At 34.2% G+C, this 18,146-nt stretch overlaps 2 protein-coding genes across 2 annotated transcripts; one reads left to right on the plus strand and one right to left on the minus strand.

The window, feature by feature from the left end:
• Window positions 1-1,654: 1,654 nt before the first annotated feature.
• On the minus strand, window positions 1,655-4,769 carry LOC114724426 (MACPF domain-containing protein NSL1-like). The gene is made up of 5 exons (XM_028910773.1): window positions 4,644-4,769; window positions 3,952-4,018; window positions 3,669-3,869; window positions 2,819-2,991; window positions 1,655-2,368 (listed from the first exon to the last, which is right to left on the minus strand). The coding sequence occupies exons 1-5, from the start codon at window positions 4,767-4,769 to the stop codon at window positions 1,655-1,657; spliced, it is 1,281 nt and encodes a 426-aa protein (XP_028766606.1).
• Window positions 4,770-12,653: 7,884 nt separating this feature from the next.
• On the plus strand, window positions 12,654-15,404 carry LOC114724427 (probable disease resistance protein At5g63020). Its single transcript, XM_028910774.1, has one exon. The coding sequence runs from the start codon at window positions 12,654-12,656 to the stop codon at window positions 15,402-15,404; it is 2,751 nt and encodes a 916-aa protein (XP_028766607.1).
• Window positions 15,405-18,146: the final 2,742 nt, after the last annotated feature.

An 18,146-nucleotide genomic window follows, 5' to 3' on the forward strand; every position in this document is an offset into this window, starting at 1 on the left:
GTAAAGATTTGTTGCTGCTGCCAAAATTCTGATGAAGTTTTTCATCTCAATTCGGTGATGAGTTGCGATTTTGGACGATGGAAATTTTGCTTGATTCCTTGATTTTGTTTATGCATTTTCTGCAGGTAATAGGAATAGTAGATAGTGACTGTAGTTTTCTTGTTTTAATAGTCTCCTTGAGTTTTCTAGGAAAGAAAAGAATTTTATCAATTCAATTTATACTATGTGAATTTGTGTTCCACTTGTAATTGTGGCACATGCTTTCTTTGGTAAATTCATATTCATTGAGTTTTGAAAATGAAGTAAAACTGTACAAATTTAATACTTCTCTAGGCCATATGCCTTCGACTAAGATCAAATCATTGATCTAGATGCCTGAAAGCTCAGGGAAGCGATGGTTCGAAATGATTCGTCAAATCTAGTTTTGAAGTTGTTGCCAAGAAAGTTGTTCGTCTTTGACAACCAATCTCTGAGTGTGTTGAGGAATTTCTCACTGGAGAAACTCGTTGCCACCAACAAATACTCATCCAACAGAGATGGAGGACGTTCGAAGTTTGAGCTAAGTTCACTTCGCTTGCCAAAAATGGTGCAGGATTTCAATGACACAAACAAGAAATAGCCATCGGTGGCTAAATGCAGCCATAATCTCTGCAATTGCTTCTATAGCAGAACGAAGGAGGAATGAACAAAGATATTGAGCAATGAATGAACATCGAAGGAGGAAGGAGGGTTTTGGTCTGAAACTTTTGGGGTTTATGGGGGAAGGAGATAGATAACGGTCATTAGTTAAGGGACTAATGGATCTAACAATGTAAAGTGAAAAGATTGATTCTTTTTTTTTTTTTTTTTTTTGCTTCGGGGTGACTATGGACCAGATTCAAAACTGAGGTAAATTATATGAACTTCTAAGTTAGTTTTTCCTGCAATAAGTCAGTGATACATCAAAGACCCAATGTTGAATTCCAAAACGTGTTAAAGATCTAATATTTTAGTAAAATGATGTATGTATACATATTCTAATATATATATTTTTAAAAAAATTACATGTATATTAAATTATACATATAACACATATATGCTAAATTATATATAGAAACAATATAATGATATTTTATTTTGAAAAGCGGCATACAGGAGAAAATTTACAAAAAGTAACGGGTGATGATGTCGATTTTCTTAATTTCTGGTGCCAATGACTTTTATATATTCCACCTCTTGGAGCTCCATTAATTTGTTACTTCCTGGTCTCAATCATGTGTGTGAAAATATCCAATTTTTGTTCTTTGATATTCAAGGTTTCTTAAGTCCAAGAAAGGTGGAACGAATCCTATTTGATGTATGCCACGTAATAAAATAAATCCCCTCTTTAACTTTTCTCCTCTGTTCTCCAATCCAATCGCATTGAAGTGCTAAATTTCCAATATCAAGGCAACATCCAAATGATTCAGATGAAAGCCGATTGGCAGCACCAAGCGAGAACCAACAAAATACAACAGAACACAAAAATACAAAATTTTGTTCATACAGGTATTCATTAGCAAAGAATAAATCATACCGTGCAATTGAAGGACCAAAATGGAAACTAGATGAATGATAAATGAAGGTACAAGTCAGATTTACATGTATCTAAATGTACAAAGAGATGTCTGTCTGCTCATGTAGTCATAAAATCTCCTGACATATTAACTAACAATGAATACCTGGCCTTGATGGAGATTCTGCCTCCCTCTATACAAAGTTTGGCTCCTGTGACCACCCAATATCCAGGCCTGTCTTCTGGACCTTTAACCTTTTCCTTCGTATCCACAAAGCTGAGCATTTTTAGGGCCTTTATTGGAAGAGGTGCCTCAGTACCAGACTCACTATTATAAACTACTAGTTTTATGCTATCTTCTTCAGTCGGCTTTTCATTCTCAATCACGTGATGCAGTTCCTTGGTCAGCATTGTGCTCGTCAATGCTGAAAAGAACCCTGACTTTCGAAATGGAAACGGAGATCCATCCCGTTCTGATCTGTAAATTTCTACAGATTCTACCAGGGAAAACCCAAGCCTCAAGAAAAGAACTTTTCTCCACTTCACATGCTTGACCTCAAGCCAGGCCTTCGTTAATATGGCTGGGGTCTCATTATCAAGCGAATTATTGAACAACACTGGCGCTGTGCAGACATGTGACAACTGTTTGCACTTCACAGGTTCAAAGTAGGCTTTATCAACTGGCTCATCATTAGATTCACAACCAATATCATAAGAGATTTTAAGGATTTGTGGAAGATTTGAAAGATGCTGGAGATGGATAGCCAGATGGTCACTCTTGCTGCCTTCCAAGAACAAGCGAATACTTGTAACAGGACAATATCCAGAATCAACCTTCAAATTTGTAAAGTTAAAAGGCAGAATGCCAGGTATTATCAAAAAGTAAAGAAAAATAAATGCAAAATGATACCCATAGTCCTACTTAATAAAAATGATAATACTAAGGGACAAACAATGTTTAGTAACAACAATAAAGGAAAAACAGACACTACATTAAAAAGTAAAAATCAACCTTATTTTCCATGATTACCTTCCTTTCCGCACACCAAACATGGCTTTGAAAATGTTTATGGAGGAAAACTAAGCATGTAACGAGACAGCAAACAATCTCAAGTGTGAACCGTTTTACATTGCTTGGTGGTGTATGTGGAATTGCCGCAATGGTAACGCAAAGACAAAATACATGAATACAATGTGATTTTTCCCCTTCTTTTTGAATGTAGGCTTACACAACCTTCACTTCAGACTTCAGTTCAGACTTTAAATAATGTATTAACAAATTACCTTTATGGTGTTAACATAAAGCGTGGATCCGAACAAAGTGAACTGGAGTGATGGCGATTTGTTCTTTTGGCGTCTAGGACGAAATCCATGAAGCACATCATCATACGATGGAGACCATTGCCGAGGCAACTGAAATTCAAGAAATTGACGAAGTTCATCTATTTGGGGTTTATCTGCACCAAATAAAAACTCATTTAACACCCATACTAGATAAATCACATTTTTTTGAATCCGCATATAAGATTATTCTTATTTTAACTTCAGTATAAAAAATCAATGAGTCCTCGATGGCTTAATCAGAATGTTTCAGAACAACTCTAGATGAATTTGCATGAATTTATTTGAGATTGCTCTCATTAAATAATCTAAAACATGTTAAAACAGGAAGTTTGATGCTTCCAAGGAACCAGGTCAGAATGTATATGGGAGTGAACGTGAAAGAATTGCAAATGAGTAATCATTATACGCATTCTCGCTAGGATGTTAATAGATAATGCTTCGCTAGTTGCATTCTACCCTTGAAAAACATTTCCATCTATAGAATCAAATGGAATAAAATGCCATGCCAAAAGTTTAATCTTCATTCACAATTATCTCATTTTCCATTCTCTTAGAACAAAGACTAACTAGTGGAAGTCAAAACCTTTCCACTTAGCCTTCCAAGCGAACCCTATTCCAAGCCAGAGGTTTCATTGGCTCCAAGACATGATAGATAAAGACACGTTACATAATATCAGACTCGCCAAAATGCAGAGAAAATGAAGCACACTAACTTAAGCAATAATAACGTCAACTGAAGTTGAAAATAGTATATAGAGATTGAAATTGGCATCAAGAAATGTGTACTCACATCTGAGATACAAATTCACTGAATGACTTAGGAACCCATGGCCTGGACTGGAACTAAGCAGTGAAGTAATAGGCACAAACAGCATTGATATGGCCTCAGGCGACTGTGATATAGTAGAAAGCCACTCCTTATGGTGTTGGTGAATGCCAACAATACCTCCCCTTCGAACAGAAATGCTTATGAGATCCTGTTTGAAGTATATTCAAATAACAGCCCAAATGTGATAACGGCAAGATGGTTGCTTGATGCGTTGAAGAAGCAACCTACTCCTGGGTTGAGTGACTTTTCACACTTGGTCTAACAGCTGTAGCAAGAGCAACTTCAACCTTCCATGACTCATCTCCATCATCCTGCAAAGATCACAACAAATATTTTTTGACGAGTAGAACATTTCATATATTCTTTAAAATTTGAAGTAACTAAATGAAAATCGATTTTTTCCCTGTCCGTTATGTTTAATAGTGAATATAAAATTATGTCTCTATGTTAAGGTGTTTTTGAGCACGCGCCCTCACACGCGCAGTATAGCAAACTAGCGTAGTCTTATTATCAACAAATCAATTTATGAAGAAAATATCGACATATTTCTCTTTCCCATTCACCACAACGGTTCCTGGTAATTAAGATAAATTCAGTGTTACTGTAAGTAAAAGGAAAGGAGAAAAAGGTAAAACTGCATACAATTAAAAGAAACAAAGAGAAAAACGAGACGAAATTGTTTCATCAAATTCAGAATGCAAAACTCACACTTATACTGGTTCTGAATTACGAACAGAAGCAATAAAAGAAAATTTAGGTGTGAGGAAACTCAGATAAAAATGTGCAGGTAGACTATTTGTATTTAGGACTTTAATTTTGGTAATACCGTCAAGAAGAAAGGCTTGTGCATGGCATATTTTCCACAGTATATATAATCCTCTTTAGAGAGCTAAAAATGATGGTGATGCATTTAATCTTCTGAATCTTCAATGTTACTGATATTCCGGCTTGATCGGAACCGGAACATGTATCTCCATCCTCAGAAAACCTCTTATCAGCTTCTTCCTTAAGCAATCTCTGCACTTCAGTGGGTTGAAGATGTGAGCTTTTGAACAGCGTCATATGAACCATATCCTTACCTCAATGAACCTGGAGAATTATGTCTTATTCAGTGCACCATTCAGGTGAAAGGAAACTTGAAATGTTTCTGTGGATGAAAGATAAGAAAAAGTAGGTTCAAAACTCATTCACATAGACTGCTAGCATCTTATACTTAAATATCTATATCTATGGAGATATTCTTGCGGGCAGGAGCTTACAGTTTGTTTACTTTCATGCAATATGTGGTTGAGAAAATGATCAATTGTTACAGTCAAATTTTGAAAGTAAACCCCATCAGGTTGCAGGTCTATTAACAAGAATTTTGTCAAGGTAACATGCTGAATTTCCGTGGTTACACAGGGGGAAAAAAATTCTGTGGTCACATCAGAAATAACTTTTATTCGAAGTTTTACCATAACAAAAACAATACAAGCAAAAATAATGACAAATTAACCACGATAGTAATAGAAATCAAATAAATGAACGAAGGTATAACAAGAAGAAAAATAAACACACTTACTCAGCAAGGGCAGCAGCAGGGTTCATGAAGTAGGCACTTGGTTTTTCACATGCTCGGAGAGGGTTAGGTGGGCTCTATCTAACTCAACACTATACAAAGTTATGAACCAACCATCAAATGCAAAGATTTTAGTGGAAGCTGCATCTTCCTTCCAACTGTTATAAGCCAGACAGAACTTTCCCAGATAAAGATAATGCTAAATTCAAGTGTTCAGAGATCTGCAACAGGGCAAATTTGGAAGAATTTCCATGGCTCAAATTGCACTGAATCCAGATACAAAGATACTTGTGTGTTAGATGATCATGTATATATCTCAAAAATTACAATTGTACTCATGCCAGATTAAATTAGAAAGTTAAATGATTTTCATTTTTGAGGTAATAGATGGATGCTACGAGAAAATCAGAGGCGACGGTAGCACATGGTTTTTAAAATAAAAAATAATACACGAAAGAGACTTATATTTTCTTTTCCATTGGAAAACTTCAGCATTCAACCTCAATCTAGTTAGAAATTTAATGTATGTGTAAATTACTTCCCTTTAGGTTTTTTATTAAAAAAATAAAAATTTGGTAAACTGAAGTTTAGAACAATTTACAATTTACAAATATATATGCTATCCAAAGAAGGTAAATTACGAGCACATCCCAATCTAAAAAACATGCCCCTTATGCCATTATACCTGTAATACTGTTTCAATTTCTCATTCAAAGAGTAGAAATGAGTAACATCATAATCACGTCACAGCCGGACTAAAGTATTGTTCAGCAAGTATTTTAGTATTTTAATAAAAAATAACATCAAAACTCTAATGCTTTACACTAAGAATACATGAATTGTTGAAACTCTAACTCAACTTTTAGCTTAGAAACGTGATTTTTCACCCTTCAAGCCAAGCATTCCCAAAGTGTGATGCCAGTTTTAGATAAATGAATTCTGGTCACAGCAAAAAAAATTGACCTTCAACAATGACTGAAAGTCAAAAAGCCATCACTAAAGGTTTTCAATGGCGACAACCAAGTCAATGCCATAGCAACTGCCGCTGAAACTCATCAGTGGTGACAAAAATATTCGCCGTTGAAAGTAGAGTTTCAATGGCGACTTTGAAAGAGTCGCCGTTGAAAGTGTTGCTGCAGAAAATAGAACCACCATCGGCTGCCACTACATCATCACCTGCTAGGCATTGATTGCTACCACGTCAGTTGCCACCTTGTCTATACCAAGTGTCCACACCTCAATCTACCAGTCACCAGCTGGATATTATCATCATAAATATGGCTTTTTTATGGTTCAAAATCCTGACCTTTTTCTTAGGCGTTCCTTCTTCTTGCCATTGAGTTGGAATGAATTTGGTGATAGTTATTGTGAAATCAGATACACACACATAATAGTAATAAAATATTAAAACAGACTTTTATTGACAACAAAAAGTCACCACTCAAACTACCCTTTAGGGTGATTGGGAAACTTCCAATTAAATTTTATTAGGTTAAAATAAGTAATTTTTTATTAGCTCCCTCTGATTATCTTCTAAGCAGGCATCACTAACAAAGCGCAAACGCACATATAAGGACCCAAATCAGGCAGCTGCCATGCGACTCAGTAAATTACCTTGAAACAGTGGCATTTTCATGGAAGATTTCTGGACATCTCATTCAGAAGGTTCGATGGATTGAAGGGCCGCGCAAGAACCCAGAGGGGGTCGACTGGGCGAGAATTAACGTCTTTTTACTTATATATTATTTTTATTATAAAATAAAATTAATTGTAAACATTTTTATATATTTATATTTAATCATATTATTTTAATTATGGCAGGTCTAGTTGTAACTGCATTATTGCCTCGACCGATTGAATGATGAATCCAATTGTCACTAAAATGTTATCCCTAGGTCAAATTACATCCCGATTTCTATTTCTTAAGTCATTTTTCCTGTAAATAAATTCCAACATGATATATATATTCAACTAAATTTGTACATAGTAGTTAATAATCTTATGAATTATAATTCTGAAAATATATCTGTCTAATCAATGTAAAATCCACTTCTCAAACAGAAAAAATATAACGTTGCTTTATAACTTTAAGATTCCTTGCTTGTGCAAATTAGTCGATCGATGTTCTCCATACAGGAGTATCTATAGTTTGGACGAGAGATAATGTTTGTGCAAATTTGTGGTCCTTTCTAGCAACTTGTTATCTCTGTTTTCCCCGGCTTTTCTGTCTGTTCCCCTTTTTTCATCACATGATATACAGACAAAAGGAGAATTCAACGCCAACATACGCCTCAAAAATCTAAACCTATTAATGCTGGTGGTGTCAGCGGCGAGACATCACCGATTTGAGGAAGGATAACGAGATTTTTATGGAAATAACCTGGTAGAATCTTGTTGAGTAAAACATTTTTAAGGGTTCAATACAAATTCCACGAAGTGGTTTTTCACTCAATAAATTAAAATATTAGCATATAGAAATATTATTTTCTCTTACAAGGAAGGATACCCATCACTTTAAATAAAATTAAAAGAAAACAAAGAACGCTGTTTTATACAACTTATGAGTAGTTCAAATTATGGAAGACTGTTTTCACCCGAAAAAAAATATATCAAACTTTGTTTTCGGTAATTTTTCAAAAGTCCATGGACACACGACGACGAAGATGTGGATAGGGGGATGACATGCCAACATGAGAAAGAGAGGAGGTAACAGTCACAAACATGACACATTGTGGCAATCAATGGTTACCAAGTGGTATTTTAAATTTACAAAATAAAAAAATTCAATGCCAGATTAGTGATGATTTCCATCATAAATACCTCACTATTTTGTGATAGAATTTGTGTGGGATATCAGTCATAATTAGGAACTGATTAGTGACGGAAAATTTTCATCACTAATTTCCGTTGCTAATTTTGAATTCCGTCACTAATTATTTAGTAACAGTGGAATTAGTGACACAAAAATTCCGTTGCCAATTAAATTTCATTGCTAATCCGTTGCTAATTTTGATGGGTGACAAAAATTCTGTCATTAAATTTGGTTACTAATTTAATGTTTTTTTTGTAGTACCTTAGTTATAACAGACTACTGGATGATACCTACAAATCATGGGTTTTTTGGCATTGTGTCTTATTTCCTGAGGATTATAACTTCAGAAGATGGAACATAGCGACGGGATAGTTTTTGGTCAGCAACAAGCCGTTTTTTTTTTTTTTTTTTTTTAAATTGTGCGTTGTCCCTCTGCTACTCGAAACTATGCCCTTGACAAGGAAGGCAGATGGATACTGGGCTTCAAATGTAAGCTCACTAAGGTTCCGCCTGCAATAGCGGAATTACTTGGTATTATCCATGGGCTTAACATTTGCTGGTCTAAGGGTTTCAAAAACATTTGCCTTTATTCTGACTGTATTGAGGCTTTAAATTTGGTCCTCAAAGGTTGTAACAACTACCACCCTTTTAGAGACCTTGTAAATGATTGTAGGATGCTCTTTTGTAGGGATTGGCAAGTGATTATTAGCCACACCTTTAGGGAGAACTTAGGAATTGTTGACTATTTGGCCAAATCATCTCACACGATGGAAGGCAATTTTTGTACTCTTGATCAACCTCCACCTCTTATGCAACAGGAGGAGGAGCTTGATGACGAGTGTTAGCTCGTTTAGTTTGGCTGTACTTTTGTTTCTTTTGAATCCAGTTTTCATTCAAAAAAAAAAAACTATGCCCTTTTTTTGTGTAAAATACTTTGAGTTTTTTCCAGATAACATTCCACAATCTAAATTATTTTTCAGCAATTAAAATAATCTTTTGTGCACTCATCATTGTAAAATCTTTTTGAAATAACAGCTAATGTAAACACTTGGGGGAAAAAAAACCGGGTTCACAAAGTATAAAAGAATTTTTCTTCTTAACTGAGGTGGCCACTGAGCACAGAGCACTGAGGTCCATTTCATTGTCACATTATTGATATTGAAGAGTCTACTGAAGATAAGCATGAAATTAATACTGGTGGCACCTGTCCCCCTCAAGGCTCAAAAAAATGCTCAGCTTTGCGGGCAACTGGGCACAAGAGAAAAAGTTTGGGGTCCGCACCTTTGAAAAATTATTTAAATCACATGCAATTTCTTTGTCTTCTGTGTGTTCTAGAAAATTTGGTACTCATCAAATTACGGGTTATTTTTTGCAGAGGCTTTGCACTATTAGATAAAATTAGTTTAAAATAATAAATATATAAAATATATATTTTTTAAAAAAATTCCTTATAAATAGAAAGTATGACTATAAAATGCAATAAATAAACTAAACAGTAAAGAGGAAAAAAATATATGGTGGTAAAATTTAAAAAAAATTATTAAATATTTAGAAAAATGTAAATTCTGTTTTATAAAAAAAATCCAACCCCTCCAATATAATTTAGAGTATCTTATAATTTTCTTCAAGCATGCATGAAAAGAATAAAGATTAAATTGTCTGTTAATATATTTTAAAATATAAAATATCTTCTTTATTACGTAAAATAGACAAACAAAAGGAAAATCAAATGCCAACATGTAGTATACTACAAAAAATCTTGTCGAGTAAAAAATTCTTAAGGGATCTTACCGATACAAATTCCCAAAAGTGGTTTTCACTCGATAAATTAAAAAATTAGCATATATAGAGATATTGTTTTCTCTTACGGGAAAGGATAATCATTAATTTAAATAAAATTAAAATAAAATGAGGAACTCAGTTTTAAACCGTTCATGGCGGAACGTTGATGGCGAAACTTAATTGCATCACAGACCGTCTAATTAATTTAAATTATTAAAAATTGTTTACCGTAATTTTTCATTAGTTCCAACTGATAGCCAAACATTGCTATCCGACAAATAAAGCATATAATTTTAAGATTTCGTGCTTTTGCAAATTAGTTGAGTCAAATAAAGCGTTAGGTAAGCAAGCATAACAAAGCAATTTTAAAAAATAATTTTTATGTGCATTCAACATCATGAATTTTTTTTTAAATGACATCTAATATTCTAAAGTAATTTTATGCATCCAGCGTCCTAAAAGATTTTTTATTTGCACTCGGTATCCTAAGTTTAGGGTGTTTGTTTCCATTTAAAAAACACTTTACGGTATTATAAATAATGAATAATTTTTATTATGGAAAGTCAAAGTTGATAAATTAAATTATACACATTTATAAACTAATAAAATAGAAAATCGAGAAACATTCATTTAAATTTTATTTCATTAAAATAGTTAGTTGTTTTATTAGCTCCCTTTTGGTTCTCTCCTAAGCAGGTATCATTAATGTTCTTTCCTTTTTTTCCAATCATTTGAAACGGGATTGTTAAGATCCCGCTCCTCCCTTCTCCTAAACTCTGTTGAGCCAAATAAAACGTTAGGTAAGCAAGCATAACAATAGTTGAAATCAACGGTAGGACCACAGGAATAAAGAAAATGAAATAGATATGAGAAGTAACAGAAATTCGGAATACTCCACAGCGTCCAAACCTAGTCACCTTAAACTGCAATAACAAGGAAACAAATATTTTTTTTTTGGATTTTTCTATCTGATATCCCAGGAAAATAAGCGTCTTTCGTGACAACATCCCTATACTAATCCAGATCTAAGGCGTGCAAGAAAATAATTATTTAATCTGGTGAAGATAAGCTTGAAATCAGTGGTGCTTTGTAACGGTGATAAGTCCGGTGGCACCTGTCCCTATAAAGGCTCCAAAAAATGCTTAGCTTTGTGGACACGAGAGAAAAAGTTCGGGGTCCTCACATTTGAAAAAGTCACGAGTGCTTTTGCGGAGGCCTTGCAGTTTGTAGGTTCCATTTTCCGTCCTGTTCTTTTTTTTTTTGTCCTTTCTATTTTTCTCTTCATGGTAAAGTCGGGTAAGGGCATGTTTGGATGCACCTCAAATTCATGATTTGGGAGGCAAAATTATAATTTGGATGGGATGTCATCCAAACAGTATTAATTTTAGACCAATAATCTGAAATCATAATTTGGGCCAAAACCATAGTTTTGGAACTCAAAACCATGGTTTCAGGAGAAGTAAATTTATTCTGCTTCTAATTCAAATTGGAGAGTATGATTGTATCTATGAGAATAAATCTCAACAATAATATGACTTTAACATCCCTCAATTATTTTTTTATAAACATATTTAATCTTATATCTTATAAATATATATACACATATTAATTATTTATTAATTACATTATCTTATGTATTATTAATTGGTAAAAAATATATTATTAACAATTTTATTCCTTCAAATTAAAATGTATTGTAAAATCTATTTTTTATGTAATGATCATATTAACTTATACTTTTATTTAATAATTTGTATATATAAAAAGTGCTTATGATAATAACTATCTAAACACTCTCACTTTTCAGAATCACTTTTTCACAAACTCTATTCTTCAGAAGCTATTTTTCAAATTATAGTTTGGTTTCATCCAAACACCTCTTAAAATGCAATTTATTCTCTCTGTTTTTCCCAGCTTTACTTTTCGGTCTCCTCTACTTTAATTTGCTCTAAGCATGCATAGAAAGAACAGCGATTAGATTGTCTATTCATTTATTTTAGAATATAAAATATCTTCTTTATTACATAATACTCCTCTGGTCTTATTTATAGGACAGAGAGAGAATGTATTTTTTGGTCCTATTTATAGGGCACTGAGAAAATTTTTTGTATGGATATACAATTTTACCCCTCATTTATTATTGTGTTGACTTTGTTTATATGAGGTATAATGTATATTAAATAACGATAAAGTTGAAAAGTTATTAAATTTTAAATGAGAGTTAATGAAGTTTAAGGTTTTTTTTGGTCTGTGTGAAATATGCTGGAAGTACCTTATAAATAGAACTAAAGGAGTATAGACGAACAAAAGGAAAATCAAACGCCGACATATACTACAAAAAATCTTGTCGAGTAAAAAATTCTTAAGGGATTTTACCGATACAAATTCCCAATAGTGGTTTTCACTCAATAAATTAAAATATTAGCATATATAGAGATATCGTTTTCTCTTAGAGGGAAGGATAACCATCAATTTAAATAAAATTAAAATAAAACAAAGAACGCAGTTTTAGACCGTTGATGGTGAAACTTAATTTCATCATAGACCGTCTAATTAATTTAAATTATTAAAAATTGTTTACTGTAATTTTTCAATAGCTGCAGGTTGGGTCATCCACTTCAAGTATCTTTCTTAAAGCTTTCTCTGACTGATAGCTACGAATCCACTTTAAGTATCGTCCTTAAAGCTTTCTCTGACTGATAGCCAAACGTAGCTATCTGTCATTCACTGCATTTCTATCTTCTCCTTCTCAATTTTTATCTTCACTGCATCTTTGGTGCACCCTGACCAAACCATGTCCGAATTTATTCCTCTAGTTATTGACATCCTAACTTGTTTGTGTGGTTATTGCGCCAAATGGGCCGATTCAATACGCAATCTTGGAGAAAGCCTCAACTCTTTGGAAAGTGCTTCAAAGCAACTCGATGATATGTATCGTGATGTCAAGATGAAGGTCGAAGCAGCAGAGCAGAACCCAAGGCTGACGGTTTTGAATCGGGTGAGGGGTTGGATGCGCAGAGAAGAAGAGCTACGAAAGGAAGTCGAAGAAATTGTGAAGCAAGGTCGTCGAGAAATACAAGCCAAATGTTTCGGAGGTCATTGTCCCAAGAATTGTTGGGCTATCTACAAGCTACAAAATATGGTTGACCAAAAGCTGAGTGACGTTGATGATCTTAAAAGCGAAGGCCATTTTGATGATGTAGCAGAAAAGATTCCCCGTTATAGGTTCGATGAACTTCCTGTGGCTAAGCTTGTAGGGGTAGAATCAACATTTGAGAAGCTATGTTCATGCTTTGAGAACAATCCGAGAGGCATCATTGGTTTGTGGGGAATGGGAGGGGTAGGCAAAACGAGTCTGCTCAGGAAATTCAACAACGATTTCCTCTCAAAAAAAGCAAACATCGTAGTCATCTTGGTTGTAGCATCGAAAGATGCAAATGAAGGAAAAATTCAAGATGCCATTTGGAAGAAATTGAATGTCCCAGATGATACTTGGGATAATAAGACGGTGGATGAAAGAGCTGTTCTGTTATGCAATATCTTAAAGAACAAGGCATTTGTGTTATTATTAGATGACGTGTGGGGCTGGATTGACCTGTTGAAATTGGGGGTTCCTTTCCCTAATAATCATGAATGCAAGATAATATTTACAACTCGGTTAAAAGTGGTTTGCGGTCAAATGGGTGCGGATGCAGATGGAAGCATCCCAGTAAATTGCCTCCCACCAGATGAAGCATACGACTTGTTCAAGGAGAAAGTGGGCGTTACTACTCTTGAAAAACCTAATATATTGCCTCTTGCAAAGCAAGTGGTGAAAGAATGCAAAGGCTTGCCACTTGCTCTTTGTACTGTTGGACGTGCCATGACTAGTAAAGAGACTCCTGATGAATGGAAGCGTAGTTTAGAAATTTTGAGGAGGAATCCCTCAGAGGTCCAAGGTATAGTTGATGAAGTCTATCACTTACTTGAATTCAGTTATGATAGATTGCCAAATGATACCTACAAATCATGCTTTTTGTATTGTGCTCTGTTCCCTGAGGACTATAACATTGAAAAACGAGAGCTTATTTTGCTCTGGATTGCTGAAGGCTTTTTGGCTAAATCTGATTATGATATTCATGAAGCACATAAGCAAGGAGAAGATATAATTTCACGTCTAAAGTATGCTTGCTTATTGGAAAATGGTGAGGAAGAAGATACAATTAAGATGCATGATGTGATCAGAGATACAGCTCTCTGGCTAGCTTGTGATCACAAGGAAACGACAAGATTCATTGTAAGAGATTATTCCAAGACAAGTGGGCTTGAAGTATACAATCATCCGATGTGGAAAGAGGTAGAAAAGCTATCAATGTGGGGCAAGGCTGATGTGAGCAGAAACTTCTCACAAAAACCTCATTGTCCTAATCTCGTGACTCTGCTTATTAGAAATACTTGGATAAAAGTCTTTCCAACTGAGGTATTCGTCCTTCCAAGTACTGTCAGAGTTCTGGACCTTTCTTCTAATTGGGAAATAAAAGATGTACCATCAGAAATAGGGGACTTTGTAAACCTCGAACACATGAACCTATCATATACTGGTATAAGAAAATTGCCAGAGGAGTTGAAGAATTTGAAGAAGCTGAAGGTCCTGTTGCTGGACGGAATAAGAGTGCGTTCAGTCCGAGAGATCTTGTTGGACGGAATAAGAGTGCATTTTGTCCCAGGGGGCTCCTTGCTGGACGAAACAGAATGGCTTGAATTCCCAGAGAAAGTTATATCCGGTTTGTTATCCCTTCAAGCTTTTAGCATGAGATGGTCAGAAATTCGAGGGATTGATGAAAATGTGTTGTTGAATGAGCTAGAAAGCTTAGATCATCTTCAGGATATACGCATTGCTGTCTTTAACACATCCTCTATTGAAAAAATACTGATCTCCTCAAAATTGCAAAGGCGCATATGTGAGCTACATGTTGAAAGAGTACACTCATCACTCCACGACTTGTTCTCATCACTTGGAAAGATGGAGCATGTTGAAACATTACGAGTTTATTATTCTGAAGCTGTGGATATTCCGAGGCGCTCATTTTGGGGACCTGACTATAGAATCACCCTTTGCAAGTTAGTTCTCCACAGGTGTGGTAATATACTTGACTTGAGCTGGCTTATACATGCTCAAAACCTTGAATTCCTCGAACTAGCCTCTTGTGATTCATTGGTGGAAGTTATAAGTAGTCAAGATTTTGGCACTGAGATGCAGAAAAGTACTCTATTTTGCAGTCTCACTTATCTTCAGTTGGAAGATCTGACGAAATTAAGGAGCATTTGTAAAATGGCAATACAGTTTCCTTGTTTGAAGGTGATTGAAGTAACGAACTGCCCCAATTTGAAGAAGCTCCCATTTAATTCTCAAAGTGCATTGAATAATCTGCAACGCTTTTCTGTGGGCTCTCTTGATGATCGGTGGTTGGATCAGTTGGAATGGGAAGACGAAGCTACCAAGCATCTTCTTTCTTCAAAATTGAAAAAAGGTAATTACTTTTCCCAACTAAATGCAATCAGTTAAAGCTTTAGAGCAAAGTTATTCACACTTCCATGCAAATTCTAATCTATCTTCTAATTGACCCAAGAGCGGCATGCATATAAATATATATCACGAGATTATTAAATCTTTGAATAATTTGTTTTCCCAATATTTCATATGGATATCACGACGTTTTAAAATTTGTAGAATTTTTGTTCATAAAAAAAACGTAGAATTTTTAATTTAAAGTACTCATAGCATATTTCACCAAAAAAGTACAAATAGCATGTAAGAAAATTTTGATAATATTGTCATGCTTACCTGCATACGTCCTCTTCCATATAGAACTGAAAATAAAGAAAAATAATAAATTTGTAAATATTTTGAAACAAAATATTTTTTATTATTTGGTTTGAAGTTTTTTGGGTTGCTGTCTGCTGGTTGTGGGTTTTGTGCCCTTTGTTTTGTTTTAGCTTAGGCTTTTGTATGGTCTGTTTCTATTATTTAATAAAGGAGTTTAATGAGTATTTGGCAAAAATTGATATAAATTATTCTTTTTCATGCCTAATTAAAAACCATTAAGCTATTATATGCAATAAATTTATTAAGGCTATGTTTGGTTCGACGGAGGGAAGGGGAGGGGAGGGATTTTAATCAAGGGAAGGGGAGGGGAGGAAAGGGGAGGGTAGCTACAAAGGGAAGGGGAGGGAGGGGGAAGGGAGGGAGGGATTTTAATGATCTCCTGTTTGGATTGATTGGAGGGGAGGGGAGGGAGCAATTTTAATAATACCTTATTTTGTTCTAAAAAAAATTTGACTATTTTAGCCTCATAAAATTTAAATGAATTTTCTCACTTTTTATTTTGTTAAGATATAACTATATATATATAATACAATTCACTAATTTTGATTTACAAGATACAGTCACACACTTATAGAATATCAAGACAAAAAGTCACAAGTGATAGATTTCAATCAGAGAAAAGACCTTGAAGGTGAAAGAAAATACCAACGGCCTCTTAGAATTAGAAGAAGAGAAAAAAAGTTTACAAATGCTCACTAATTTTGGAGATAATTATCTTAATAACCTCTTATTAGATGCTCAAAAGAACTCTATTATGTAGAAATGTTTATGATTGATTAGAGGTTAACAAATCGAAAGGGCATATAAGGAATTAAAATATCATCTCTCACCTCCCCTCCAAAAAACCCCACTTTTAGAGGGGAGGCTAGAAGGGGAGGGGAGGGGAGAAGAACCCCTCCCCTCTTTAAAAAACATCTTAACCAAACGAGGGGAGGGGAGCTCCTCCCCTCCCCTCCTAAAAATTATACCAGCCAAACAAGGGGAGGGGAGCAACTTCCCTCCCCTCCCCTCCGAAAACCCCGTACCAAACATAGCGTAAAACTTACACGAGGAATAATTAACTATAGTTTATTAATGTAGTTAATCAAAGATACTTCAAAGACCCAGCATTGAATTCTAAGTGGTGTTCAAGATCTAATGTTTTTAGTAAATGATAGATGCATACAAATTCTTGTATATATATTTTTTGAAAAAACTACTTTTTTCGTAAGAAAATTACCCATACACATATATTAAATTATACATAAAAATAATATAATGACATTTTGTTTTGAAAAGCAACACATAAGAGAAAATTTAAAGGAGACTAACGGGCATTGAACCATTCCATAGCAATTATTTGTGTTCATCTGCTGCAGTATCTTTTCTTTTTGGTTTTTTTTTTTAATCAATTCCTTAGCTGATTAATTTTTTGCCTCGGCGCGCTAAGAGATCGGGCCTCTCGTTTTGGACCTCGACTTGGGCGGCTACGCCGAAGCACTTATATCTGTGAGTACCTTTTATTTCATCCTTTCAAATACCTTTTATTGATACACAATATTTAGAACTATTTTCTAAATAAATTATATCATAAAAAAAGTTTTATATTTAAGATTAGAGAAGTATATTGTTTATTTTTATATTATGATGGATTGCAATCGCAAGTTTCATTATTCAAACCTACATATTGAGCAAGTCTTTGCTGTTTAAAGATCACCTAAAAAAAAGGTTGCCTTCATAATTTTTTGAATCAAAGTACACATATATATACAGACACATCCATTAAATTATAAATTTTATTTTGAAAAGCAACACGTGAGAAAATTTACAAGTGACTAACAGGCATAAAATTATTGCTAAACAAATTTATTGATTTATAGAATATTAACAAGAAATATAAACGGATGGATTAATTGTGTTCATCAGCTGCAATATTATACTACATCTAATTCTAATTATAAGAGTTAGATGACTAATTCGAGGAGATTAAGGTTGTTTGTAGTAAATAGGTGTTGTATTTCTTAAAATATCTTTGTTAATCAAATGTGTTGGTTAGAATTACTATTATTAGAAGGACTATCTTGAGAAAAAATATATAAATATTAAAGATAAAATGAATTTGGATCTTATATTTAAGATCAAAATAAAAATTAAATGAGATCTTATATTAAAGATAAGAGGTGGTATTTTTTTAATTGTCAAGAGCCTTCACCAATTAACTTTTTCCCCTTGCTAACTTTTCATGCAGGCTAATATCTGAGTGTGTCGTTTAAGAAAAGGTTATCATTCTAAAACATCTTGCAGGCGGGCGTCGAAGGTGGGCGCCTAAGAATTTTCCTTTTCAGGTGAATAACAGAGTTTGTGTATATATATTGAAGATAAAATTTCTGGAAATAAATGAGTGAGTAAATGTTATAGTTAGTGTTGCCATGTTCCTATATT

Source organism: Neltuma alba, unplaced genomic scaffold, assembly GCF_004799145.2.
Source record: "Neltuma alba isolate B1F8T4 unplaced genomic scaffold, ASM479914v2 tig00012187_pilon, whole genome shotgun sequence".
Taxonomy (NCBI): Eukaryota; Viridiplantae; Streptophyta; class Magnoliopsida; order Fabales; family Fabaceae; genus Neltuma; species Neltuma alba.